The sequence below is a fragment of the Peromyscus leucopus genome, chromosome 7 (genome assembly GCF_004664715.2).
Source record: "Peromyscus leucopus breed LL Stock chromosome 7, UCI_PerLeu_2.1, whole genome shotgun sequence".
Lineage (NCBI taxonomy): Eukaryota > Metazoa > Chordata > Mammalia > Rodentia > Cricetidae > Peromyscus > Peromyscus leucopus.
Window position 1 is genome coordinate 107,131,278 of NC_051069.1, and position 26,052 is coordinate 107,157,329.

General features: G+C 48.8%; 1 protein-coding gene across 1 annotated transcript in view; it reads left to right on the top strand.

Moving 5' to 3' along the window:
• Itga9 (integrin subunit alpha 9) overlaps positions 1 to 26,052 on the top strand; it is a 279,440-nt gene that overhangs the window by 63,992 nt on the left and 189,396 nt on the right. The window contains exons 10-15 of the mRNA XM_037208241.1: positions 1,523 to 1,628; positions 2,737 to 2,831; positions 10,191 to 10,281; positions 11,022 to 11,067; positions 16,836 to 17,018; positions 19,294 to 19,432. Of these exons, the coding sequence (XP_037064136.1) occupies positions 1,523 to 1,628; positions 2,737 to 2,831; positions 10,191 to 10,281; positions 11,022 to 11,067; positions 16,836 to 17,018; positions 19,294 to 19,432 (660 nt within the window). The remainder of the gene's footprint in view (positions 1 to 1,522; positions 1,629 to 2,736; positions 2,832 to 10,190; positions 10,282 to 11,021; positions 11,068 to 16,835; positions 17,019 to 19,293; positions 19,433 to 26,052) is intronic.

Sequence of the window (26,052 nt, forward strand, 5' to 3'; positions counted from 1 at the left end):
AGTAATCTAGACATGCTTAAAGGTTACGGGAAGGCAGCTAGAGGTTCTATGCAAATAGTGCACTGTTTTCTATAAGGAATTTAGACATCTGAAGTTTTGGTATGCTAGAGGTCCAGGCACCAACACTCCCAGACACCAAGGGACAACCTTCTGTGTTTTGGGGTGGGGTCTCACCGATTAAATAAATCATCAGATCTTTAAGTATTTTTTCAAGCTTCAAGTTCTGTTTATAGCAACAGAAATTTAGTCATAATGAAAGACAGACCCTGGCGTGGTGGACTGTGGGTGTATGTAGATCCAAAATGCTCTACACCAGGGAAGATTTCAAGATTCTTAAGCCTGCAGATGTCAGGTGTCTCAATGTCCTGGTATTTGTATGCTGCTAATTCATGGGGACCATGGGCACTCTGGGATGGCTTCTGCTGCCATGTGCACCATTGCCCAGAGATCTCAAAACTGGGCCACATGTGATGCACCTCTGACCACAGGTGCCACTGGGCAGAGACCAGGACCCTCTGACAAGATCGCTAATGCGTACTCTGTGCAAAACAACCAAAAGGCACAAGAGAAGGAAAAAATGAGAAGTGTGCACTCCTTTCATTACCAGACTCTAAGGTTCCTGCCCCTCACCTCTCTACAAAAGCCAAAGAGTCAGAACTTTGAGGAAGGAAATAGATTTATTCAGGTCAGCCCTGAGGAAGGCAGGAGACTTGTTAATCTCAAATTGACATCCTAGGGAGGGAGGCTCAAGAGAGCAAAGGTTGCACAGGTGCCGGCCGGGCAGCACTGTGCTGGGGAGGGGCTTCCTCCCTGAACCAATCTCCTCTCTTCCTGAACTGGACCTAGGACCTTGGTCCTGGACCATCCTAAGCATTTTCTTTTTAGACAAACACAGTCAGGCCATCTGTGCTGAGGAGAGGAGGCCCCCAGAGAGCCCCTCCTTACAATTTAGAAAACCCTGGGAACGGGCCGGGTGGTTTAAGTCAGATGAGAAGTCAGGGAGGGGGCAAAGGTGACCATTTCTTAGTCTGTTGCACCTTAAACCAGCGTTGGACTAGGGGTGGCGGCCCACGCCTTTAGTCCTGGCATTCAAATGGCAGAGGCAGGAGAATCTCTGTGAATCTGAGGACAGCCTGATCTATACAGAGCTACAACGTGAGACCTTGCCTCAAAGAAAACAAAACCACACTTCTGGGGAAGAGTTAGGCTGTAAGGAGAGCAGAGAGGAAGGACACTGGGGACAGGGAGAGGGGAGGCTGGCCTGTTTGAATTTGGCCAGATGACCTTCGGTCCTGGGTCTACCTGCTATTGTCTTTCTCCTAAGACATATCTCGGGCTACTTGTAGACTCTCTCTGCATGGATGAAGGCTTTGCTATGAGGAAAGACATCTGGGTCTGTGGTTCTGCCCAGCCGTTTCCTGTCCATGGTTGTGCCCTAAGAGGGTGGTGTTCTGAGCTCCAAGTTTTCACTATGCTTTCCGGCCCCCTCCTTCTTTCCCTCCACCTCCATCCTGTTTCCCAGGGAGCCCTTGAGGAACAGTTGTCCCTGACCGGAGATGGTGCCTACAATGCACACTTTGGGGAGAGCATTGCCAGCCTGGGTGATCTTGATGATGACGGGTTCCCAGGTGAGTAGAGCCTCTCGGGGGCACGGGGTCCCTCCAGGTGCAGCAGCTTGCCAGGCTCTAATGTTGTCCCCTGTTTGTGACTGGATTCCCCCTTCTACCCCTGAAGGCACACCAACTCCCACGGGGAGAAAGGGCAACTCTTAGAGATGGACTGGGCGACAGAATGTCTCTTCTGCACACTCCATTCCCGTCAGCTCCGTACTCTGTGCTATGTGCTTGCGGTGGCCTCTGGGACTGGTCCACTGGGGGCTTCTGCCCATCACAAAATGCTTGTCTCTGCATCTGGTATGCCCTGTCACGTTCTTTGGGAAGTGACTAAGGAGAGAATTAGATATTTTCTTCCCTGATAATGTCAGCCTGGTTGAGTATGTGTGTGTCAGAAGAATGGGTGGTGTATGGACCTAATGCCTGTTTCTTCTTGGACAATGGTACCCGCCACAGCCTCTTGGCGTCTCTCTCTGGTCTTTCTAATACCTCTTTCCCTTATTGTATGTAGAGTATACAGACATTGGGAGCCACTTCTGCAGGGTTGGAATGTGGCTCTTGCTTAAGCCAGATTATCCCTCAGTACTTCACACCATTGGCCACAGATGGCTTCATTCAGTGAGAGGACTGTCATCTTGAGGTCATGGGAATACGTACCCCTGACCCTTGACCTCACATTAGCAGACACATGACTTATTAGAAGACAAGGGAGAAAGGGAAGGAAGACTGAGGCTTTGTTCCAAGAGCTGTCATCTGTGGAAATAATGTTGGTGTGCATGTGAAATGAATGTTACTTTATCTGCTTCCTTCACCTAAAATAAAGTTGGCATTTCATCCGCACACTAGCACACTCTGGCAGGCAGGTTAGGATGGGTTGTCTTCATCTGTGTTACTTTTATGGATTACTTCAGTGTCCTTGCCTCTGAGGATGAGGAGAGACACTTTCCTGGAGTAAATTCTTCTCAGCTTTTCAATGTTAGGAGACCGTTTGCCTGATTAAATGTTGGAGTAGTGAACAGTGGAGAAGTCCTGAAACCAGGGAATTCAGACATGGTGACTGGAGTTAAGGAAGCCACACTGATCTCACCCCGTGTGGCCTTTCTAATTAAGTGTTTCCCCTCAGATGTGGCTGTTGGTGCACCTAAGGAGGATGACTTTGCTGGAGCAGTCTACATCTATCATGGTGATGCCGATGGGATTGTCCCCCAGTACTCAATGGTAAGTGGTGGGAGGAGCCATGCTGTGTGTGCTGTGTGTGTGTGTGGTGTGTGTGTGTGTGTGTGTGTGTGTGTATGTGTGTGTACATTTTGATGGAGGCTCCACTGTGCATCATGCTATGGGAATTTAGGTGAAAACACCTGGGTTTCCTTTCATACTTTTCACTAGTGGAAGAGACAAACACTTGACAGTGTTTATTAAATCCAGGAGAAATTTGGATTTAGACTCCCAAATTTTCTCACATTCAAGAATACATCCTGAATACACACAAACAAAAAAATCTGAATTATTTTTTCAGATATTTTGTTATTTTTTAATTGCTTGTATGCATGTGGAGGGGGTGTTGTGCACATGTGTGTAATGCCCTCAGAGGTCAGAAGAGGGCGCTGGATTCTCAGAACTGGAGTTACAGGAGGTTGTAAGCAGATGCGGTGCTGGGAACTGAACTTCCACAACTCCTAGCTTCCATCTGTCTCTCCATCCCCACATCAAGTTCTCTTCCAGAGCTAGAACTAATTAAGAAACATTTACTTTTACATTTATTTATTTTAGCGTGTGTGTGTGTGTGTGTGTGTGTGTGTGTGTGTGTGTGTGTGATTGTGGTGTGTGGGCACACTCTCATGCACGTGGAGGTCAGAGGACAGCTTGCAGGAGACAGTTTCTTCTTCCACCATGTGAGTTCCAGGGACTGAATCAGGGGAGTCGGGTTTTGTGACAAGCACCCTGCCTGCTGAGCCATTGCTGATCCCCCAGCCACTTATTTAAAAAGAGATGCAACCTCCTTTTTCATTGACATCCCTGTCAAACCACCTGCGTATGAAGCCAGTGGAATTATTATTTCTTTTTTAACTTTTCTAACTGTTTTTGGACAGTGTTGCGAGTAGCCTAGGCCAGTCTCAAACTTACTAGGTAGTTCAGGATGTCCTTGAACTTCTGACCCTCCTGCTTTCACCTCCAAAGTGCTGGGGTCACCAGTGGTTGCCACAATATTCCACTTTACGTGGCGTTAGGGATCAAACCCAGGACTTTATTTGTTTGTTTATGCTAGGCAAGCATTCTACCAACTGAGCCACACCCTCAGGCCTCTGGGAGTATGTTTTACTAGGGACACAGGGCTCCACAGAGGAGGGCCTGACAGTCGTCATGGGCTAATGTCAGACTTGGCATCGAGAGCTAATCAAAGCTCAGGTTTCACATCCCGGACTTGGGAACATGGAAGTGGCAAGTTCTCTGTTTTTGCCTCGTAAGCACAGTGCTCACTCAATCTTGCTGATGGTATCAAGCCCAACCCATGGGAAAAAAGGAAGTCGGGCGCTGGGCAGAAGCTCGGTCAGGATATTAGAGGACATGTGTAGAATGGTCTGTGTCTTTCTCCCAGAGGGTCAGTGACAGAAGAGAACACTCACCAAGAACTCTGCAGGCAGCTGGCGGAATGTTGCCTAGCATGCGCTACACGAGGTCCTGGCTTCCATGAATCATGCAAGGTGTCACATGGCTGTAATCACAGAACTCAGGAGGTTAGGGTCATCCTCTGCTACAGAGGTAGTTGAGGTCAGCCTGGGCTACAGACCCATCACTAGTAAACCAAAACCAAACCAAACCAAACCAAAACACCTTTTTAGTCAGTAAATGTTTGTAATTGAACACTTGTGCATTCAGCACTTCGGTTCACACCTGAACATACAGGCTGAGCTCTCTCTCTAGTCCAAGGTTTGTATTTAAGAGGCATGTGTAAACTGGGGTATGAGTTCTTTTACTCTTATCATTTATTTGTGTGTGTGTGTGTGTGTGTGTGTGTGTGTGGTGTGTACATGTGTGAGTGAGTGTGTAGTCTATGTGTGGTACAGAGGCCAGAGGAGGATGCCAGGGGTCCTTGCTCTGTCTGCTTCATCCTCTTGAGATAGCGACTCTCACTGAAACTGGAGCTGGGCTGGTGCCCGGTAGTCCAGCGATCTTTCTGTCTCCATCCCCACACAGGCTCATGTGACATTTACCCACTGAGCCATCTCCTCAGTCCTGGAGCAGACACAACTTACATCCATCCCTGCACGAAAAGTGCGTTAGAAGTTGGGGCTTGCTAACTATGGGGCCTTGGGCACTCTCTCTCTCTCCTTTCCCTCCCTCCCTCCCTCCCTTCCTCCTTCCCTCTCTCTCCACTCCTGCTTAGTCTGTGCTTGACCCTGGCTGAGGGAAAGATACTTAGGGAGGCTCAGGGAGGAGGAGGAGCCTGTTACTACTACTACTACTTCTTCTTCTTCTTCTTCTTCTTCTTCTTCTTCTTCTTCTTCTTCTTCTTCTTCTTCTTCTTCTTCTTTTTGATTTTTCGAGGCAGGGTTTCTCTGTGTAGTTTTGGTGCCTGTCCTGGGACTCACTCTGTAGACCAGGTTGGCCTTGAACTCAGAGATCCGCCTGCCTCTGCCTCCCGAGTGCTGGGATTGGAGGCATGCGCCACCACCGCCCGGCAGCCTGTTACTTCTTTACCCCAGTCTACACGACATCTGTGTGAGACGGATCCACTTAGGAGCCGCCGGCTTTCTGATGGCGTTCAGTACCACATAGGGTATTGGGTTTGCCCTGAGCAGTCACCTTTCTCAACTACATTTTGGAAAGGCCCACCCAAGGAAGTTCCACTGGAAAACTCATGGAAATGGAGACTTGTGTTGCCTTGAAGTAACCCACTTTCAAGGGGCGTCCATCCACAGACTTTTCTCTCCTCCTTAGGCACAAGCAATCATGGCAACAGCAAACTTTAGGTGATTCAGCCAACTTCATTAGAAGCTTGAAACACAGAGTGGGGCCTGCATGGTTTGGGTCAGGGATGCTGTGTCATCTAAGGAGCCCATCCTCAGGCAGGGGGTGAGGGTCATTCTCCACACATCCTCCTGGAAGCTCGGGCCTGGAACTCGGAAGCTAATCACACAGAGAGGCCACCTGCGGGAGTCCCCTCCCCCCCCCCCCACCCCGGCCTCCCCTTTGGCTCTGCAGTGTTTTGTTTGGTTGCCGGGTGGGAGCCTTGCAGAAAACTGCCACGCACATTTGTGGTTAGTGTGGAGCATCTAGTAGGAAGCCGTGACTGGCAGCTGGAAGCCGTGGCTCCGTCAGCATGCACTCTGGCTTACTTAGCCTTCACAAAGAGAAGTGGTTTGGGGCTCTCTAAATACAAGGGTGGAGAGAGAAAGAGAAAGAGAGAAACTGCTATGATTATATTGTCCCAGGCTTGCTAATATGTATATGATAAGGCCAGTGATTTAAAAGGGAAAAAAAATCCATTAATGCTGGGTTCTTCTGGGCCTGGATCCTGGACAGAGCGGGCATTGTGCACAAGAACTGGAAGAAGAAATCAGAAACGAATCTAGGCAACAGGATCGCTTTTCTTTGGCCCCAACTCGTGTTATTTTTGCTGGAGAAATTGTGAGATCAGAGCTTGGACTCCTCCCTCGGTACTCTCTAGCTCATGCCACCGCCTCCTTTCACCATGAAAAGTGTTGATTTTAAGATCCTTAGATGCCTTTCTCAGCCGAGAGCCCCCGGGCACGTTGTGGCGGCCCCTGTGATCTTTCCCTTGCCCTAACAGACGCTGTGTGTAAACCTGGTCAAGCGGAGGTTTCCCACAGTTCCTGGTTCCCATTTAGGGTTATTAGCACCGTGCAGACTTATCTTCCTGGCTTTATAGCATAATGGCCTGCAGATGTCAGTGGATAACTTAAGTCTGTATTGCCACCCCCCAAATTGACCACCCCTCACTCTCCCCGTCCCAGCCACAGCATACCCAAGAAACAAAAACCCACAGCAAGCTGCTTCTAATGTTCTTGGCTTCCAGAGCTGAGATGTGCCGCTTCAAAGTGTGCCTTTTACTCAGATACACACACAAGTTTGTTTAGACGGAGCCATGTGGGATGTGGGCTGAGCTTGTTAACAAGCCGTGTTTCTGCAGCATTGCCTGCAGGGCTCGGCCGCCCTTGCATGCTCACATGTTTCCTGTCGGATGCCTTAACAGAAGATGGCAAGCAGCCCTCTCAGATGGCCTCTGGGACAGTTCCTCATAGTTATCAGCTGCTGAGGGTGGAGGGGGACATCCTATCTCCATCAGCAGAGCCCGTGGACACTCCCCCGGCTCCACCAGGGCTTCCCCACAGCATGACTCAGTAAAGACAAGCATGGAGAAGGAAAGGCAGAGTGAGCCCCTGATGACCGTGAACTTGGTTCTGTTGTGGGCTTCATGACATAATGTGGAAGTGAAGTGTGTCTCTGGTTATCCACAGAGAGACTGTATGTTATGGTTATATATCAACTTGATCCAAGCCTAGAGTCACCTGGGAAGAGGGAACTCAATTGAAGAATTGTCTCCATTACAGTGACCTGCAGGCACATCTGTGTGACATTTTTTATGTTGCTAGTTAATGTAGAGGGCCCAGCCCACTGTGGATGGTGCCATCCCTAGCAGGTGGGCCTGGCTCTATGAAAAAGATAGCTGAGCAGGCTAATGAGCAGAGAGCCTCCATAGTTTCTGCTTCAAGCTCCTGCCTTGAGTTCCTGCCTTGATTTCCCTCGATGGTGGACTGTAACCTGTAAATGGGAATAAACCCTTTCCTCCCCAGGTTGCTTTTTATTAGTATTTTTATCACAGCTACAGAAAGGTAACTAGGACACTGTGGATGGAAGAAAGGAGGAACTGATCAGATCTCAGGAAATGAGACTTTCTGGCTCAAGACGTTTGGTGTCTTTGAAAGGAACAGCGCCACATAAGTGTGAATGGACAGCTTTGGTGGGATGAGGGCTGGCTGTGTGGCAAGTAGTCCATTGTTAAAAGTATCTTAGTATTTTTGTTTTTAATTCTGCGCATTTGTTAGGGGAGGGGGCATGAGCAATGACTGCAGTGCCAGAGGAAGCCAGAAGAGGGTGCTGGATCACCCAGAACTGGAATTACAGGCAGTTGCCTCTAAATGAGGGTGCTGGACACTAAACTGGGAGCCTCTGCAAGAGCAGGGTGTGCTAACCATTGGCCCATCTCTCCAGCCCTGTGTTCTTTTTTTAAAAAAAATGAGTATGTGTATGTGGGCATGTGTGCATAAAGCTAGAGGACAGCTTCAGGTGTCGTTCTCAGTAACACTCTCACAAGCTTTGACCCAGGATCTCTCACAGGCCTGGAGTTCACCACTTAAGGTAGATTAACTCTAGCCAGTGAGCTTCAGGGACCCTCCTGTCTCTGGCTCCCTGCACTGGGATTACAGGCACATTCCACCATATCTGGCTTTTTATGGAGATGCCGGAGACAGATCTCAGGTTCCGCTGTGCTTGTAAGTCAAGTACCTTACCAGGTACCCCAGCCCCAACAGCTGTTCTTGCTAGGCTGTCTGTTGTGTAGCTAGAGTTTTTCTGTTCCTGCCTGGCCCACAGTCAGGACAAACCTCTCTCACCCACCAGTCCCACAGCTGCTCAGTCCAACCGAGTAAACACACAGAGACTTATATTGCTTATAAACTGTATGGCCGTGGCAGGCTTCTTGTTATCTAGGTCTTCTATCTTAAATTAAGCCATATCTATTAGTCTATAAGTTGCCATGTGGCTCGTGGTTTACCGGTACATCTCTCTTTTCATAGTGGCAGCTGGCAGCGTCTCTCTGACTCAGCCTTCCTGTTCCCAGAATTCTCTTCTCTGCTTGTCCCACTTATACTTCCTGCCTGGCTACTGGCCAATAAGCATTTTATTTATACAGAGCGATATCCACAGCACTTCTCCTCCCAGCTAACTCAGTCGGTAGAGGATGAGACTCTTAATCTCAGGGTCATGGGTTTGTGCCCCATGTTGGGCGCCATTTGTAGCTGAAGTTTTCTCCAGTCCTGCCTGGCCCACGGTCAGGACAAATCTCTTTCACCCACCAGTCCCACAGCCACTTAGACCCAACCAAGTAAATACACAGAGACTTATATTGCTTACAAACTGTATGGCTGTGGCAGGCTTCTTGCTAACTGTTCTTATAGCTTAAATCAACCCATTTCTATAAATCTATATCTTGCCACATGGCTTATGGCTTACCAGTATCTTACATGTTGGTACTCGTGGTGGCAGCATCTCCTGACTCAGCCTTCCTGTTCCCAGAATTCTCCTCTCTGCTTGTTCTGCCTATACTTCCTGCCTGGCTACTGGCCAATTAGCATTTTATTTATACAGAGCAATATCCACAGCACTGTTATGATGAAGTTAATGGTGTATAAAAATGTGATATGGTAGAGTTGTGAGTATGACACATAGGTTGAGGAATGCCTCTCAGGAGAAATGGCTGATTCTCTCCCTGTACTTTACAGGAGGCTCAGCACCATGCAGTTCTAGATGTACTAGGTCAAATGGCTGAGAGAGTTCTATGAAGCTTAGGAGTGTGTGACCCTCCCAGTGGGCTGGCTGGAGGGGGAGTTTCCACATGGCTATCTTTCCAGCTGGGTATGCTAGTGACCTGTCCATCTTAGGGGAGGCAGGTGAAATGGTACCTAATAAGACAGGAGGGGAGGAATCTCCCAGCATTTCAACCTGTTGTGCCTGGATCAAAGCAGACGGAGAAGTAGGGGAGAGGGCTCGGTCAGTGGAGTGTCTGTCCACAGGCCTGGGGACCTGAGGTTGCCCCCCAGACCCATGTTATAAACAAAAACCCAGGTGTGATGGCACACAATTAGAATCCCAGCACTGGGGAAACAGGGGGCAGGCTCTCTGGGCTTGTTGGCCAGCCAGCCTAAACTACTTGGTAAGTTTCATATCATTGAGAGACCCTGCGTTAAAAAAAAAAAACAAAAATCATAGACAGCATGTGACACACACACACACACACACACACACACACACACACACACACACACACACATACACACACAGGAAAAATAATCCAGACTTTATTTGTCTTAAATTTCAACATGTCAGAACCATACAATGAGCCAGTGAGATGTCTCAGTGGGTAAAGGCATTTGCTGCCAAGCCCGAGGACCTAAGGTTAATTCCCAGGGACCTCCATGGTTGGAGGAGAAAACAGTTCTTTCAGGCCCTCTTTTACCCCCACGTGTACACTGTGGCCTAAGCAACCCCTGCACACAAATAAATAAGCGTAAAAAAAATTTTTTTAAACATGCTTTAGTAGACATTTTATTGTCACCAAACTCAGGCAAATTTTTAAATGATGACATCTGGCCAAGGCAAGCAGTAATAAGGAAGTGTGTGATCTTCAAGTGCCTTCTCTAGACCCTCTGGCCATATTCTACCAACATTTTCTTTTCTTTCAACAACTTCAGACCCAGTGCCCTGAGGAAGCTGGGTTCAAACAGCCCCAGGTCCTAACTGCCCTCAGTGACTCCATTTTTCTATTGTCTGTTTCAGAAACTGTCTGGGAGGAAGATAAACCCGATCCTGCGGATGTTTGGGCAGTCCATATCAGGGGGCATTGATATGGATGGAAATGGCTATCCTGGTAAGCTGTTTTTCTCAAAGCATGCCAGATAAATGAAGATAGGTGTGGGAGATAAGATAGCTTTTTTTTTTTTTTTTTTTTTTTTTTTTGGTTTGGTTAACAATTGTTATTCACACAGCAGAATGGGAACTATTGCCTGGTGGCTGACTTCTAAAGGATTCAACTGAGATTAAAAAAAAAAAAAAAAAAAAAAAAAAAAAAAAACAACTCCTTTATACAAAGTCTTGCTAAGAAAACACTAATTCTTGGCAAAAAAATCTGTTTTCAAATCACTAAAAAAATTATCCACTCAATACAAATTACAGTAAAATATATATACCATTAAAATAATATTTGCTTAAATAATGATATATATAATAGTATATGCTAGTAACTACAGAAAAATATACACAAGATGAAATTAATTTTAATGAAGTGTAGTCTAATATAGTCAACATTTTATCATTTTACTGTATAACTAATATAGAAGTTATTAATGAGTTAATTTTTTAAAGTTAGGTCTTCAAAATCTGCTATGCATTTTACACACCCAGCACCATTTCCAGGCTCAGTAGCCAGATGTGCTTGGCTGCCACTTAGGACAATGTGGCTGCAATTCTTATCCAGTCGTTACCCAGCCAGACAGCAGGGGTAGGAAGGCTCTCTGACCGCAAGGCTGGGCCGGTCACTGTGGCGCCATGCCAAAGGGCAGCTGGGACTGATTTCCACAAGGTTCTGAGGCTGTGACTTCTTGTTTCCAGACGTCACCATCGGAGCCTTCCTGTCCGACAGCGTGGTCCTCCTCAGGTGAGATGCCTGGCTCTTGCTTTTGGGGTCCTGTTCTTCATGACTGACAGATGGGATTTTGCGGAGGAGGAATGGGGTGCGACGATCCCATCATTTGGCTCTTTCCTTTGGCCTAGTCCTTCAGGTTGAAGGTGCTGTGTGCACAGAATAAACTCTGCCTTTATTCTCCCAGTCATATTCTTTACCAGAAAGTGGGCCTTAACTAGCTTATAGGGAACTGAGAGCTTTCTGGGGTGTCTTGACAGGGTTTGGGGTAACTCAACCCCTAATCCAAGTGCTGTTTATCTTTGGTCATGACCGACCATGCCCTTCTGTTGATGTGCTATATAAACATTCCTGTTTCCTACAGGCGCCAGGCATTTAAAGGGCTGGGAAACCCTGTCCAGTCTACTTTTTTATCTTTATAACCAGTATCTTCTTCACTCCTGTTAGTCCTCAGCCCCAGGGACCAGGAGCTTCCTGTCCATTCACTGGTGGTAACCGAGTGAGGGACGTGTGCTTAGGCCCAGTACTTGCTGAAGCCTAGACGGCACCGTTTCCACCGATGCACCATCTTCAAGTATTTCTGTCTGTGTGAGTCAGAGGAAGCAGAATTGCACTTTGGAATGGGAGCCAACAGTTTTGTTAATAACTCGATGGCAGAATGTTCTAAAATAAACTGCTATGGTCTTACAGCTGGAAGGGATCCCAGAGGCCATGTAGTCCTTCACTACACATGCTTCCCATTTAGCCTTGCCTTCTCCCAGCCTCCCCAGAGGGACAGGGTCTCTTCTTGAATGAGGTACCCCACAGGAAGGGGCTTAGTGACTTAGAGAGAAGCAGCTGGCCGCTAGATAGTTCTAAACTTTGAATTGCCAAAGTGGCAGAATAACTTTGAAGTTGGGTGTGACCTAGAGTACAGGTGGCCTGAGTTCCAGCCCTGCCTCTGCCCTTTGAGGTGAGCTTCCTGGTCAAGCTCCTTGGCACCTCCCTCCCCACCCCCATCCCAAGATTTTCCTCTGTGGAAGACAATAGCAGGAGTATTTCCCAGAAGCTCCGGGTTGATCTTTGGAATCGTGAGACAGCCTGTGTGAGGACTAGCAGGACTTAGGACTTACATGGATCTGGTTAAATTTGACTTCCTGAACTTCTGCTTCCTGCTCTTGGATCATCTATCCAGAAGCCCTGCAGCAGCTGAAGATAACAGTGTATCCCCAGAGACCCTGAAGTATGCCCCACGTGCCCGGGTTTCCACTCTTTCCCTCCTGGTCGAGGCCATGATGAATGTCTGTGACATGGGGAGCCACAGTGGCATTGTGTCTCATAATGACCTGACCACTCATTGTGATTGTCAGGGTCCCTCTTAGTGACACATGTCCCCGGCTGCTTACAGTGCAGTGGGCTGCCTTGATACCAAGAGCGCCTGTTTGTCTTTTGACTTTTATCATTTTTTTTAACTGAAAATAAATTATCTTTCATACAATATATTCTAATCAGTTTCTCCTCTCTCATCTCCTTCCAGATCTTCTCCCATCCATCCAACCTCATACCTTCTTTCTCTCTCTTTTCCTTTAGAAAACAAACAGGGAAATTAAAACAAAACAAAATAACAACAAACCAGACCCCAGGATTAAAAAAAGAAAGAAAACCACAAGAAACACACACAAACACACACACACACACACACACACACACTCCCTCCCTCCCTCTCCTCTCCTCTCCTCTCCTCTCCTCTCTCTCTCTTCTCTCTCTCTCTCTCTCTCTCTCTCTCTCTCTCTCTCTCTCACACACACACACACACACACACAAAATCCATAAAAACACAAAATTGGAAACCATAATAGATAAGCAAAAGATAAAAAATAAAATTCAAACACAGCATTATGAGACAAAAGGAAAAAAAAAAACAATCTCTGAAAACACCATTGAGTTTGTTTTGTGTTGGCCATCTGCTGCTAGACATGAGGCCTGCCTGTAAGTGTGGCTTATATACTCAGGGAGACTCGGTTGGAGAAAATGACTTTTTCCTTTGCGAGCAGTTGTCAATTGTAGATAGCTTCTGAGTTAGGGGTGGGAGGTCATGTCTATTTCCCTGCTCAGTCCTGAGACCCCATCTGTCCTCCTCCATGAGCTCCAAACCTAAGGGAGCTTCTTATCTCTCTCCTCCATGGGTGTAAATGTTAAGTGAAGTGCCTTCCCTGTGGATGGGGACCCCAGATTCCAGCACGGAGTGGAAGGTCAGATCTGATGAGGTGGAAGGCCAGGGAGAAGGCCCATGGGTGAGGGAGTGAGGAGCCCCACATCTGGGTAAAGAAGCTAGAAGACATTGGAAGACCAATGAGACCATGCGAGCTTCAGAGGTGCATGGCGCTAGTGCCTTTATGGGAGTCTACGGCCTCATCCTCTCAGTTTATATACATTGTCCTGTTGAGATGAAACTGGGAATGTATGAGATGCCAGGGACTGTACAGAGGACAGAACAGACCTGGTCCCCAGGCTTTGATTCTAGCCAGTGTGCTATAGACAGTAGACAATGCTGTGGCCAATGTTTGGTGAATACCTCCCATACACAGGCACTAGACAAACATTTTGTGTACATTCCTGTGCTTAGCCGAAGGCTTGCACTCAGAGGAATGCTTCATTAGGTGATTTCATCATGGCTGGGTATAACAGTACGGACTTACATAAGCTAAGGTAGCTATGGCATCACCACGTGTTGCCACCTGTGGATCTGCCATTATCCATGTGGTCTGTCTTCATTCATGCAGTGCATGACTACATTCACTGTGTATTTTCTCTCGTTCTTAGATTATAATTTGTATATATACAGTAAAATGCACCAGTTCGAGCATATGGCTCCATGAGTTTTGACTGGCTCACATACCAGTTCCGAGACAGACAGAGAAATGTGTTTGCCCACACACAGCTGCGTGTTCACTGTAGGTAAAGGCACTGAGAGAGGCACCTTGGGGTTTGGGAAGCTTTGGGCCACAGCTAAGAGAACCTGACTGGGCACCTTCAACTGTGTGGACATGGGTGAACTTGGACAGAGGAAGGCTCAGGGTGGGTTTTGTAACTAGCCTTCACCTGCCCCTGCCCTGCCAAGAGAACCAGAGCACCACCATGTGAAAATCGTACACCGTCCACTTTTATTACTTGCCTGGAAGTACAATGTGGAGGTTTGATCTCTCTGCCGTGGGAAAGCACTCCAGTTACTTGCTTCTTTGAAATCTTAAAAGCACCCCTGGTTCTGCCCTCGGGTGCCCCCTCACTGTTATCCAGAGGTTGGTGGGTGGCAGGTGGGCTCCATCCTAGCAGTGTGAGCAGGCCTCAGCTCACACTGGCCTCAGGAAGTTTGCTCAGGAGGGCAGGTCCCTGTTCCTGTGATAGGGGCCTAGTCCTGTGCCACCAAGGGGCAAAGGAAGTGACCAGAGAGGCTTATGAAAGATTGCTTTCCTCATCCAAAAACAATACTTGAAGTGGAGACCAAAAAAAAAAAAAAAAAAAAAAAAAAAAGCTGAGGGAACTGATGTAACAGATGTTGGAAGGAGATGGACCCGGGAGGGCCTCTGCCGGCCCTTTCAAAGGATTCCGCTTTACAAGCCTTGCAGAGTTAGCTCTGTCTGGGCTGCTCCTGTCTCCTGCTTACCTCAGCCAGGCTCTCTGGGAGGAGTCTGTGCCTTCTCTCTGACAGCTGATAAGGGATGGACTGGCCTTTCACCTTCTTTCCCATCTCGGGGCAGGACAGAGTTTGCCAGGGCGTTATTGTAGAAAGGAGCCTGGCTCTCTCTGAAGCTGTGGCTACTTTGTCTCTGCCGCCCTCACCCGGTGATGGGCGTCAGGTTGTGGGTCAGGGTTAGAAAAAGACAGTAAGGCAGTGGTGGAGGAGTAGAGTAACAGAGCTGAGACCACACTGGGGGAGGAGGGAGGGAGAGGGAGGGAGAGAGGGCTGTTTCTACTTTTTATTGCTATAACAAAATGCCTGGGTGGGGGTGGGGTGGGGTGGGGTGGGGGTGGGGGTGGGGGACTAACACATAAGGAAACAAAGAGTTTGTTTACTCAGGTTGGGATCACAGCCCGTCATAGCAGGGGAGTCATGGTGGCGGGGGCATGAGGCAGCAGGTCACTTCGCATCTGCTGTCAGGAAGCAGAGTGAACGGAGGCTGGCACTCAGCTCGCTTTATCCTTTATTCAGAGACCCCCAGTCCATGGGATGGTACTTTTCCCATCCAGGGTGGGTCTTCCTGCCTCACTTAACCCAATCTAGAAACTCCCTCACCTGTGTTCATGATGATTCCAGATCCTGTCAACTTGACGAAGTTAACCATGACATCATCTTACACAACTAGGGTGACGTGATCTTTCTAAGTAATTCTAGCATCTTCTAAGGATGAACCCAGAAGAAAATCAACAGACTAGGCTATGGTTTCTTCAGGCATTATTGCGGTCTGTCTGTCTTTTGCTCAGAGTTCCCCAGTTCACTGCCCGTCACAGCTGCCCTTCTGTTGACCTTCTGACCCTGCAATGGCAGCAGCGGCAGCAGTGGCGGGGTCCTGTGCCGTCTGTGCGGTGTGTTTCCTCACTGCGTTATGCACCCAGGTTTTCCTTTCATCTTGGGGTTCTTCGATCATGTGTTCCATGGTCCTGTCACCCTGGTGCGCTTGGGTGAGGCTTACACACACATGAGGGCACTATTCCCAGTTTATGCTCCTTAATCTCACATCACTCCAGAAGCATGGAGGCCAGGGATCCTGGGGGGCGGGGTTCTCCCTGGAAGGTCAGGGCAGGTGTGGGGTGGGGGGAGGTCAAGCCACAGCTTAGGTGCCTCCTCCCTGAGCAGCTGTGTGCTATGGGAAAGAGATGCCTGCTTCCTTCCCAGCTTTTGTCTTGTTGCCCCGGGGGAGTCCAGGGATGCTGTCCATCCATCAGGCACTGGAGGCACCAGTGGTCATGTCAGGGAGTGTCAGGCTGTGTTTATTGGATTTTCGCTTTGCCCTAAAGCTAGCCAGGTTAATTCCTTGAAGTGTTTTGCTGGTACCAGCTGGGACTCCATCAATCAATTCTTTTTAGACTATATTCAATGAATTGGTAGACATAAATGTAAGAGGGGATTTGGTCAACTTATGCCGGCAGTGACAAGGGAACCACTCAGTATGTATCTAGAGGTCTCTCTGTCTCTCTCTCTCTCTCTCTGTCTCTGTCTCTCTGTGTCTCTGTCTCTGTCTCTCTCTCCTCTGTCTCTCTCTCTTCCCCCCCCCTTTCCCTGCTATCCCTCCCTTTGGCATTTTAAAGCAAGCTCTCACACAGTGACCCAGGCTGGCCTAGAACTCTGGGAAGTCCTTCTGACTCAGTCACTCCGATTCTGGGATCTCAGGAGTGAGCTGTCACACCAGCTTTGCATCCGGCTACTGAACCAGGGCTTGTGTGTAGACACCTCTCCTCAGTGCATTCATGCCTCCCCAATGAAATGGAAATCGGAACTTCTTGGGTGAAATTTTAAATAATCACCCAGCATCTGGTGCTTGATTTACGGCTTTAGCCAGCTGGGTTTCATTAACAACTAACTTGCCTTTGTTACCGGGAAGCAAACCATTAGTATTTTAGGGAATGCGCTACTTTTAAAACCAGAAAAAAATACTTACAGAGCACACTAGCCTTTCTCTCTTGGGGCATTTCATTCTTTAATTAAATGCTGGCTGAAGTCCCAGGGTCTATTCTGCCTGTATCGTTCTTGTTGGTTCTGAGAGCTGGTACTTAACACAGGTCCCTCCCCTCTCCCTGTCATGCAGGGCCAGACCGGTCATCACTGTGGATGTCTCCATCTTCCTCCCAGTCTCCATCAACATCACAGCACCTCAGTGTCATGACGGACAGCAGCCTGTGAACTGCCTGAACGTCACCGTGTGTTTTCGGTTCCACGGCAAGCATGTACCAGGAGAAATCGGTAATGAGCCACAGTGTCAGGGCCTGGGGTACCTGTCTTAGCTGGTGAAAGGTTGCAAGATGGGGTGCTCCAAGTTCCCTCCCACTTTATGTCCCAGTGGGCGGGGGTGCGGGGGGAGCAGTGCGCTGGACACTCTTTCCCCGAGGCGCCTCCCTTCGCTTTCCTGCTTATTTACGTATTTCAAATTTCACACACCCTGAAGCTGTAGGACAAATGACATTGAACCTCAAGCGTCCTTCTCCCCAGATGTATGAGGACTAAACTAAAACTCACTGGGTGGGGCACAGTGTGGACTGGTGAGATGGAGTGCCTGAGCCTTGCCCATATGGAACACTTCACGCAGTTAAAATAAAGAAACAATAGGAATCTGGAGGTTCCCCACCCCCACCCCATAAGCTCGCAGCATCAACCAAGTAGCAGGCCGCCCCAGACAACTGACGTCAGATCAGGATTGAAGGTTTCCAAGGCTTAGGTTTTTAAGAGCATGGCCCTACTCTGACATTTCAGAGAATTTAGAAAAAGCAGCTTAGATTCAGTTAGCATATTTATACAGTCCCGGGGTGGTGCTGCCCACATGGGACTGGGCCCTCCCCAATCAGTCATCATTCAAGAGCACTATCAGGCAATCTGCTCTGGGCCACGCCTCAGCTGATTCCCTCTGATGATGCTAGGCTGTGTCAGTTGAGAGCTGTAGCTAAGGATGGCAACATCCTTGTGAGGTCTGCATACAATTAAGTGTGAAAAGCCCTACTCAGGAGTTCACACATCCACCAAAACCTGCAAAAACACACTCACATGTGTAGTTCACTCAGCTGCACTTTAAACATTCGATCTTATGCAACCACATGCCAATCCCAGCTATCTCGTTGGCAAATGGTCGTGATCAGCTGTATTGAACAAATATACTTACTTATAAAGATTTTTTTCTTTTAAAGGGAGCTTAGAAATTGCCACATTGAACATAGTCATACAATAAACTTGGGAGGGAAGATTCATGCAATTTTTACATAGAGTCTAGAGAGTAAAATAATAATCTTTAAGTTCATACAGCTGTTGGGACTGGGTACTTAGTCTGACATGTCAACAGCTGCATTTTTCAATCACTATTTTTCCCCCTGTCATCTTTATTGTTGGAGTCATCAGAATCTGATGAAAACAAATTTCTGGTCCTCCTGGAAGTAGACACCAGCTCACGATAACTAGACTCAGTTAACAAACATTGCATTGGATGCTGTCAGTAATGGTTATTTTGGAGCTTGGGATCAAACCCCGGCCTTCTTGCCTGATAAACACATGCCTACCACAGACCTCTACCCCCAACCCTGATTGATAATTTTGATGCACATAAAAAAAAAAAAAAAACATTTCAGAGCTCTAAAAAGCCAGCAAGCAGTAGCCCATGCTGGTACTGGTTTGCTAGCTATTCATGAGTGTCTACCTATGCTCGGCACCAGAGATGGACCTGCACCGGAGCCCTGATAGAAAGTTCTCACTGCTTTGTTCCTGACGTGCTTTCATAGTTTTGATCCATGTTCTGGAGAACATGAAAGTAATATGGCATAATGGGAGCAGGAGAAACCGAGATGTGAGTTTAAGCAGCGTGGGCCCAGAGCGTAAGACTCCTGGGCTGAGTGAAGAGATGGTGTGGGGGCCTCTCTGATTTCTCAGCCCTTTCTGGGGCCACAGTCAAGCCACTTTTCACAGACCACTAGAAAGAAATCCTCGCGGGTCTGAGCTGGACCATGGCCCTTGAAGGAGTAAAATGTTATGGAAAAGGCAAGCTGCTGGATGATGTGCATCTCACAGGCAATGTGGAATCACCTGGTTAGTGGTCAGTAAACCTGGTTAGGGTGGTTTAACCCCTGTGCTCCTCCCGTTCAGGTCACTTCCTTGCTTCTGTCACATGGTTCACTGAAAATCAAATGCCCCTTTATACTCTGAGGCTCTCTAGAGCTCCTTACCATTTAACACTCAGGTTGGGGCTCGGGTTACAACCCAGTCACATGCTTACCACGTGTGAGGCCCACAGTTCAATCCCCACAAGCACATGTGTGTGCACACATGGAGGAATCAAGAATCAGGTGTAAACTAGAAGATGCTGATGTCAATAGGGCAGTAAGGAAGAGCACCTTCATTGTCTGTTGTAAGATGTTATCCTTCGAGAACAACAGAGAACAACAGCTGTTGTCTCCCCTGAGCACTGGGGCCACTCACGGGGTGGTGACTGTTCTCCCGTAGAAGGCGGAGGGCGAAGATCACTGGAGTCTCCTGAGATTCCAGCCACACGCTCCCATACTTCGCAGCCATTTGTATGCCGTTCTGCCCGAACTGCACACGGCCTCTGGTCTTGGGGGCATGCTAGAGTATGCAGGCTGTGGAAGGTTAGCCGGGAGGAGAGGAATCTACCTACGCAGCTATGGGGAAGCTGTCGTCCATGCTGGGGTGAGACTTTTCAGTAGTGAGGCTGCTTTGGGGTCACCACACTCCTCCAAGAACCCTTCATCCGTGCTCTGTAAGTCAGCCCAGTGATCCCATTGGTTCCCCAGGTTGGGCTTTAGGGGAGTCACAGTTTGTTTTGGACTTTGCCTGGTCCTTGGAGCACTCTAAGGAGAGGGTAGACATTTGTTGATGTCTCTTTAGGGAAATGGTTCCTGAAGTATCATTCCATTTTTTCCGCTGTCATTTTCATGAGAGTGAAGCACATCTCAGACTTTCCGGTGGAGGCAGAAATGCGGCTGTCCACCAGAGGACATGCTGGCCGTGGAGTGGGGAGTTTGGGAGGGAAAAATGATGGCTGTTATGGAAATGTACTCATTGGTGAGGCTCAGGAGAAGGTGGCCTGCTGGAGCTGTGGAGGCCTGGGCCAGTGGTGGCTATCCTTCAAGGGTCTACACAGAAGGAGACTCTTGGCTCCACAGAGCTGAGAAGACCAGGTCTCTAGGAAGGTTAAGGCTATCTTAAGAGCACAGGATCCTCCACCCAGGGTCATCTCCTAGGCCCCTGCCTTAGGAAGGCAGAGCCGGGGGCTCTGTGTGACTTTCCGGCTCCCATTTTAGCAGCAGAATCCTAGCCATCCTCGGTTTTGTCTGTGGGGCTGTCAAGTGATGCTTGTCTAGAAAGGTCTTCTGAACTCTCAAGGTCTCTGGGTCCTGTTTACCCACAGATGACTACATCTGGGCAACCCCACCTGGGCACCTGAATTATATCCAGGGGTAGTATCTTCTGTGGTATCTACCTGGTGGGTCTTCAACCACATGCCCTGTTTGGAGGATGCCTTGGGGAGCCAGAGCAGCCGTGGCTTGTCCCTTGGGCTGCTGCTTGCCCTTGGGACCTAGTGGGCTTGGGCATGTGCACCAACGGCCTCTTCCACCTTGTTTAGCAATGGGAAATCTCCGCTCTCATTCGATCACAGGAGTACCAGGGTCAGGTCTAGGGGGCAGCTGTGACTTCTGGGAATGCTGTGGGAAACAGGTTTTCCATAGGGGGTGAATCTGCCTTGTCCCTGCAATAGGCAAGATCCAGTCAGGACACAGATCACCACACTTTACATCTTAACAGGATTTGACTCTGGGAAGTGACTGAGCAGGCCGGGGAGGGTATAGTAGTAACTGCAGGGGACAGTTGCCATGGCTGGGACTGTGTGCCATGGCTGGCCAACCCCTCAGATCAGCTGTCACCTGGGATCTTATTAGCTATGAATATTCAAACTGAATGAGGATTCTGAGGGTGGAACCCAGCAACCTGTGTTTTACCAAGTTTCTGGGTGGCCAGTCAAGGTGATACCTAGTTAATTCCTTCCTTGGGGTTAACAGAACCTGTGAGTTTAAAGAAGGGACCTTGTACATCTGGGACCTCTAAGTAGAAAGGGTGCTACTTGTCCCTCAGAGAGGACAATGAGGGCTTCGGGTCATGGAGGAGGAACTGTGAGTGGAATTATGGCTGGTGGGACCAGCTGCCATGAAGACTGTTGTTGGTTAAGCAGATAAATAAGCAGGGAGGGGCAAGGCCCTCTTCTTCCTCCAGCCCTGCAGGCTCCCTCCCTCCCCTCTCTGTTGGCAAAACCTCACAGGGAGCTGCTGGCAAATAGTTTGTGGGATCCCAGTGTGGTGACATTGTGTCCCCCAATATATTGTGCACCCTAATAAACTTACCTGGGGTCAGAGAACAGAACAGCTGCTAGATATAGAGGCCAGAAAATGGTGGCACTCACGCCTTTAATCCTAGCATTCTGGAGGCAGAGATCCATCTGGATCTCTGTGAGTTCAAAGCCACACTGGAAACAACCAGGCATGGTAACAAGAGCCTTTAATCTCAGGAAGTGATGGCAGGAAGCAGAAAGGTATATAAGGCGTGAAGACCAGGAACTAGAGTCTGGTTAAGCTTTTAGGCTTTTAGCAGCAATTCAGCTGAGATTCATTCCGGATGAGGACACAGAGACTTCCAGTCTGAGGAAACAGGATCGGCTGAGAAGTTGGCCAGGTGAGGTGGATGTGGCTTGTTCTGTCTCTCTGACCTGTTCTGTCTCTCTGATCTTTCAGCGTTCACCCCAATACCTGGCTCCAGGTTTGTTTTTATTAATAAGACCTGTTAAGATTTGTGCTCCATCCCAGCCCTAGTGCCAAGCAGAGTGGAGGAGACAGGTGGGCTTGAAACTGAGCACCAAGGGCTGCGTAACCAGCAGGGCTTCAGGGGGTCTGGAATATTAAGGCATGTTCCTACTCCAGAGAGCACTGACTCTCGGGGGAGAGTCTCCGTGCTCCCTCTGGTCTCTGGAGAGGCAGGGAGGTGAGAAAATGAGCCTCTTCCATGTTAGTTTGGGCTCTTCAATCAGCAGAGGGTGATGGAGTTCTGCCACAGCCTGTGCTCAGCCCTGGGCACAGAGCGCGGAGTCACATTCTAGCGGGAGGAGTCTCCTCACTTGCCCTTCTAGACATGGGCTGAGTGGCATGCAGGCTGGCTTCCCACTCTGGCAGCGGGCAGCCCAAGAACAGGTTTATCGCACGTTTCACTAAGCAATTTCAAACAAGAGTTTGGCTCATTCCAAAGAGTGTTCTCAGGCATTTCATCCTTGGCTCAGGGGCTGACTGTGGCTTCTCAGAGTCTCCTGGCAGCCACAGAGAAGGACTGAGCACCATACCCAAGAGTGCTGTGCCCTTTACCCATAGGCCATGTCTCCACCTCTTGGTGGCCATGGGCTTGCCTGTCTAGAGGCTGAGAATTGCAATCCTGGACTTTTGCCATAGCATCAAATGAAACCCAGGAAGGGTTGTGCCCCAGGGAGTTACATTTCCCACTCTGCTTGTTCAGGGATCGAAGCCAGGGCCTCTCTCATTCATGCCATGAAAGCACTCGACCGCTGGGCTATGACCCCAGTCCATTTTGTGCTCAGATCCTCTACCCTCACGTTCCCCGGCTTACAGACAGCCTGACAAAGCTTTTCATGAGCAGAGGCCTCAGCATTGCCAGCAGACAAGCTCTGGATCCCAGGCCCTGAGGGATGGCCCCCAGATCATCCCTGGGAATAGCAGAAATACAATTGGAAATAGATACCTTGTGTCCAATCCCCCCACCCCACCCCCTTTTTTTCTGAAGTTAGAGGTGGTGTGTCTGCTCTGGAGAGCTTTTGCAAGAGGAGAACATCTGCAAAGCTTCCCATCTCCAAAAGCATAGGGATGAGACCAAGGAGGGCCTTGTCTGGGAAGGAAATGGGGTTACCTAAGAAAGTAATTACTGCCAAGTAAATATTGCATTCCTTGGAGGAAGAGAGAGAGAATTAAGGAAAGCTAGTAAAGTGGAAATAGCCCTTTCCCCTCTCCTGAGAAGCGCCAAGGGAAGCAGAGTAACGCGGGAAGGAGCCTGGTTCTGGTGGAGACTCGGGAATGATTCGGTGTTGGCTGGGATAGACCAGAGCCCCAGTTGATTCGAGACAGCTGGCGCTCTCCCCAGCTCCAGCCCATGTGGGGGGCCCTTGGGAACCAGCTTGGGGGGCAGAGGAGAGAAGCAGTCGAAAGCATGACTGGGTATGATCAGCTTTTCCATCCACATGACATCATTCGACATGGCAGAGACACAAACTGCCAGAAGGAGGAACCTGGTGTGTCGTGCTGTGGGAACCCGCTCTAATCTGAACCAGCATCATGCTCTCCTGGGCCAGGCTTGGAGAGCTGGCTTGCATTAAGGGGTTGCTGCTGAGGCCAAGCTGCAGGCCTGAGGCACCGCCCCCACCCCAAGCAAGCTGATTGGCTGCGTCCCAACATGCTTGGGGCACTTGAGCAGGGGAGCTATTTAAAGCTGCCACTAGCGCATGGAGCTTCAGAGTGGATTCTTTCTCCTTCCCTCTGGCAGCTCCCAGACTCTGCACTCAGGTGGGGTTTCTCCATGGTGAGTCTTGCTTGCCTCCACAAGTGAGAGTCTGATACAGAATGCACTTCTATATATTTGTAATGTCAAAATAAATTTCACATCAAGCACGGAAGAGGCAGTTATAGAAAGGAAATGCTTGCAGAGCGATTACTCTCGGTGACTGGGTAACAGGGCCTGTCTGGGATCAGGCACCTGAACACTTGAGAGAAATCTGCTCGGTTAACGGGTTGACACCCACCCACCCCACCTGGGGCAGAGCAGCAGCCTCATCCTCAGCTCTGTTCTTTGAACTGTGGCTTCCTCCCCTCCCGTAAGTCTGGAGGAGCCTCCCTTGCTGCTGACCACTGTGGTGCTTTGAGCAGAAGGTGGGCGCTTTGCTGCTTTGCCTACAAAGGACTCAACACAGCACGCAGAGAAGGCTGGAATCACCCCCTTTCTCAGCTTGCCCTGTGTTAAGATCTCCCCCAATCCAAATATATTCCCAAGTCAAGGGTCTCAGGACACACCTTAGCATAGGTACCAGCCTGTAAGTGGGGCAGAATACTGGCATAGGCAGGATTCTCTGGAGGAACGGAACCGGAAAGTTGAAAATGGAGAGATAGGAGTTGGGGGAGGGGGGATGTGGGTTAGTGGATGGGTTTTAAGGGATTGGCTCGTGAGGCTGTGGAGATGCAGAGCTGACCTGAAGCTGCAGTTTAGGTCTGTGGATAGGCTAGACATATACATATATATATGTTATTTTCTCAAAACCTTCAACTAATGCTGTCCACCCACATTATAGAGTTTGATTTGCTTCATCCAAAGTCTAATGATTTTAATTGTGAATCTCATTTTTAGAAGACCTTCACAGAGGTGTGTAGTTTAGAGCTTGACTAAATATCTGGGTACTGTGGCCCCACCAAGTTGGCACATAAATTAGCCATTCTAGCAAACCACACAGAGGGTATATGACTAAGCGTGTTCTGGGGGTTCATCAGACTCAGTGCTGCTGGGGAATCTGGGGAGTCAGTGTGGGACCTGCCTCAGCATGAGGTGACCTAAGTGCAAGGGGACCGGTGTCCTGTCTGCTGTGTGCCGCTCAGAGACCTGACTCCTGCCATGGGCTGGGGGAAGCCCTTAGTGGAGGCAGAGAGACTTGGAAAAGGCCAAGAGGCTATGAGTTGGAGTCCGTACCATCCACTCTGTCTTCCTGTGTTCATGCCCATTCTTGCTGAGCTCATCTGGCTACGTTGCTGGGGTCTGTGGTCCCTTCCATTTCCCCTTCCCGAGGGGACAAGGACAGCCCTCATTTGTCACCTGGGAGGTTGGCTGGACAGGGCTGTTGAGACTGAAGCTGCCATCCCCACCTTGGTTTATCCAGCCATGGCCTCTGACTTGTCCTCCAGCACTGGGCATCTCTAGATGTAGTCTTGCTAAATAGCATTTTGAAGCTTGCTTCATTTAAACATAACCACTTGTACTGTTGGGTTGTTACTGCCTGGAGTAAAAAGATTGGCTTACGGTTCAGCTCTGGACCTTTGTCTGTGCTTGGTTCTGCCATTTCTGCATTCCAAGAGTAACAGGTTTCAGGACAGGTGTGGTAGTTTAAATGTAATTGGACCCCATAAGCTCATAGGGAGTGTGTGGCTTTGTTGGAGTAGGTGTGGTCTTTTTGGAGGAAGTGTGTCACTATGGGGGAGGGCTTTGAGGTTTCCTATGCTCAGGATACTACCCAGTGTCTCAGTCAACTTCCGGTTGCCTACTACAAGATGTAAGACTCTTAGCTCCAGCACCATGTCTGCCTGCGTGCCTCCATGCTCCCTGCCATGATGGTAGTGGACTGAACCTCTGAAACTGTAAGCTCACACCCCAGGTTAGAGTGTTTTCCGCTTCTATAGAGATTTACTATCGCGATCATGCGGCGTTCTCTTGGAGCGGAGAATAACCCACTAAGTAGGATAGTCCCATGAATACCAGTGGGACGTATTGTTGGTTACTGGATCTAGGGTTTCGTGAGCTGGTGTTACTTCCCAAGGAGGGACGCAGAATGGGGTATTTGCTGTTGAATACCTAAGGTTTCCCGCTGGACCTATCTCACTTTGGTATTGAGGGGGGAATAGTAGGGATTGAGGATATGATGAGAGAGTCTGTCTAGGGCACTGCAGACTAGTTAGCACAGCTGTTGACTCAGCTTCATTTATTTTACTTCTCTACTCTATGTTATGCATGAATCCTTCTCAAAGTTTATTGTATGCAGTTTGGTGGTGCTTAAGAAATCTTTATAATAGTTATTTGTTAATACAGGTGATAACGACATTTGCCACGAGATAGCTGGGATTGCATGTGGTTGCATAGATCGAATGTTTAAAGCTGCAGCTGAGTGAAGTAACATGTGAGTGTGTTTTGCAGGTTTGGTGGATGTGCATGTGTGAATCTGAGTAGGGCCTTCCCTTAATTGTATGCAGATCCAAGGGTTGATTCTTAAGCTCGTTCAACTGGACACAGCCTAGCATCATCAGCGGGAATAAGTCTTGACGTGGTTACGAAAGAGCAAGACTTGGGCTGATTAGAGAGTTGTTCTGACTGTAATGGTGACTTCCTGAATTAGTGTGAGAGGCAGCCTATCCACTTATGTAGGAGGGCGCAGCATACGCGAACAGTCGGACTCGCCACTGGGGAAGTTTATAGAGAAATATATTGAGACTGGAAGAGTCTCTCTG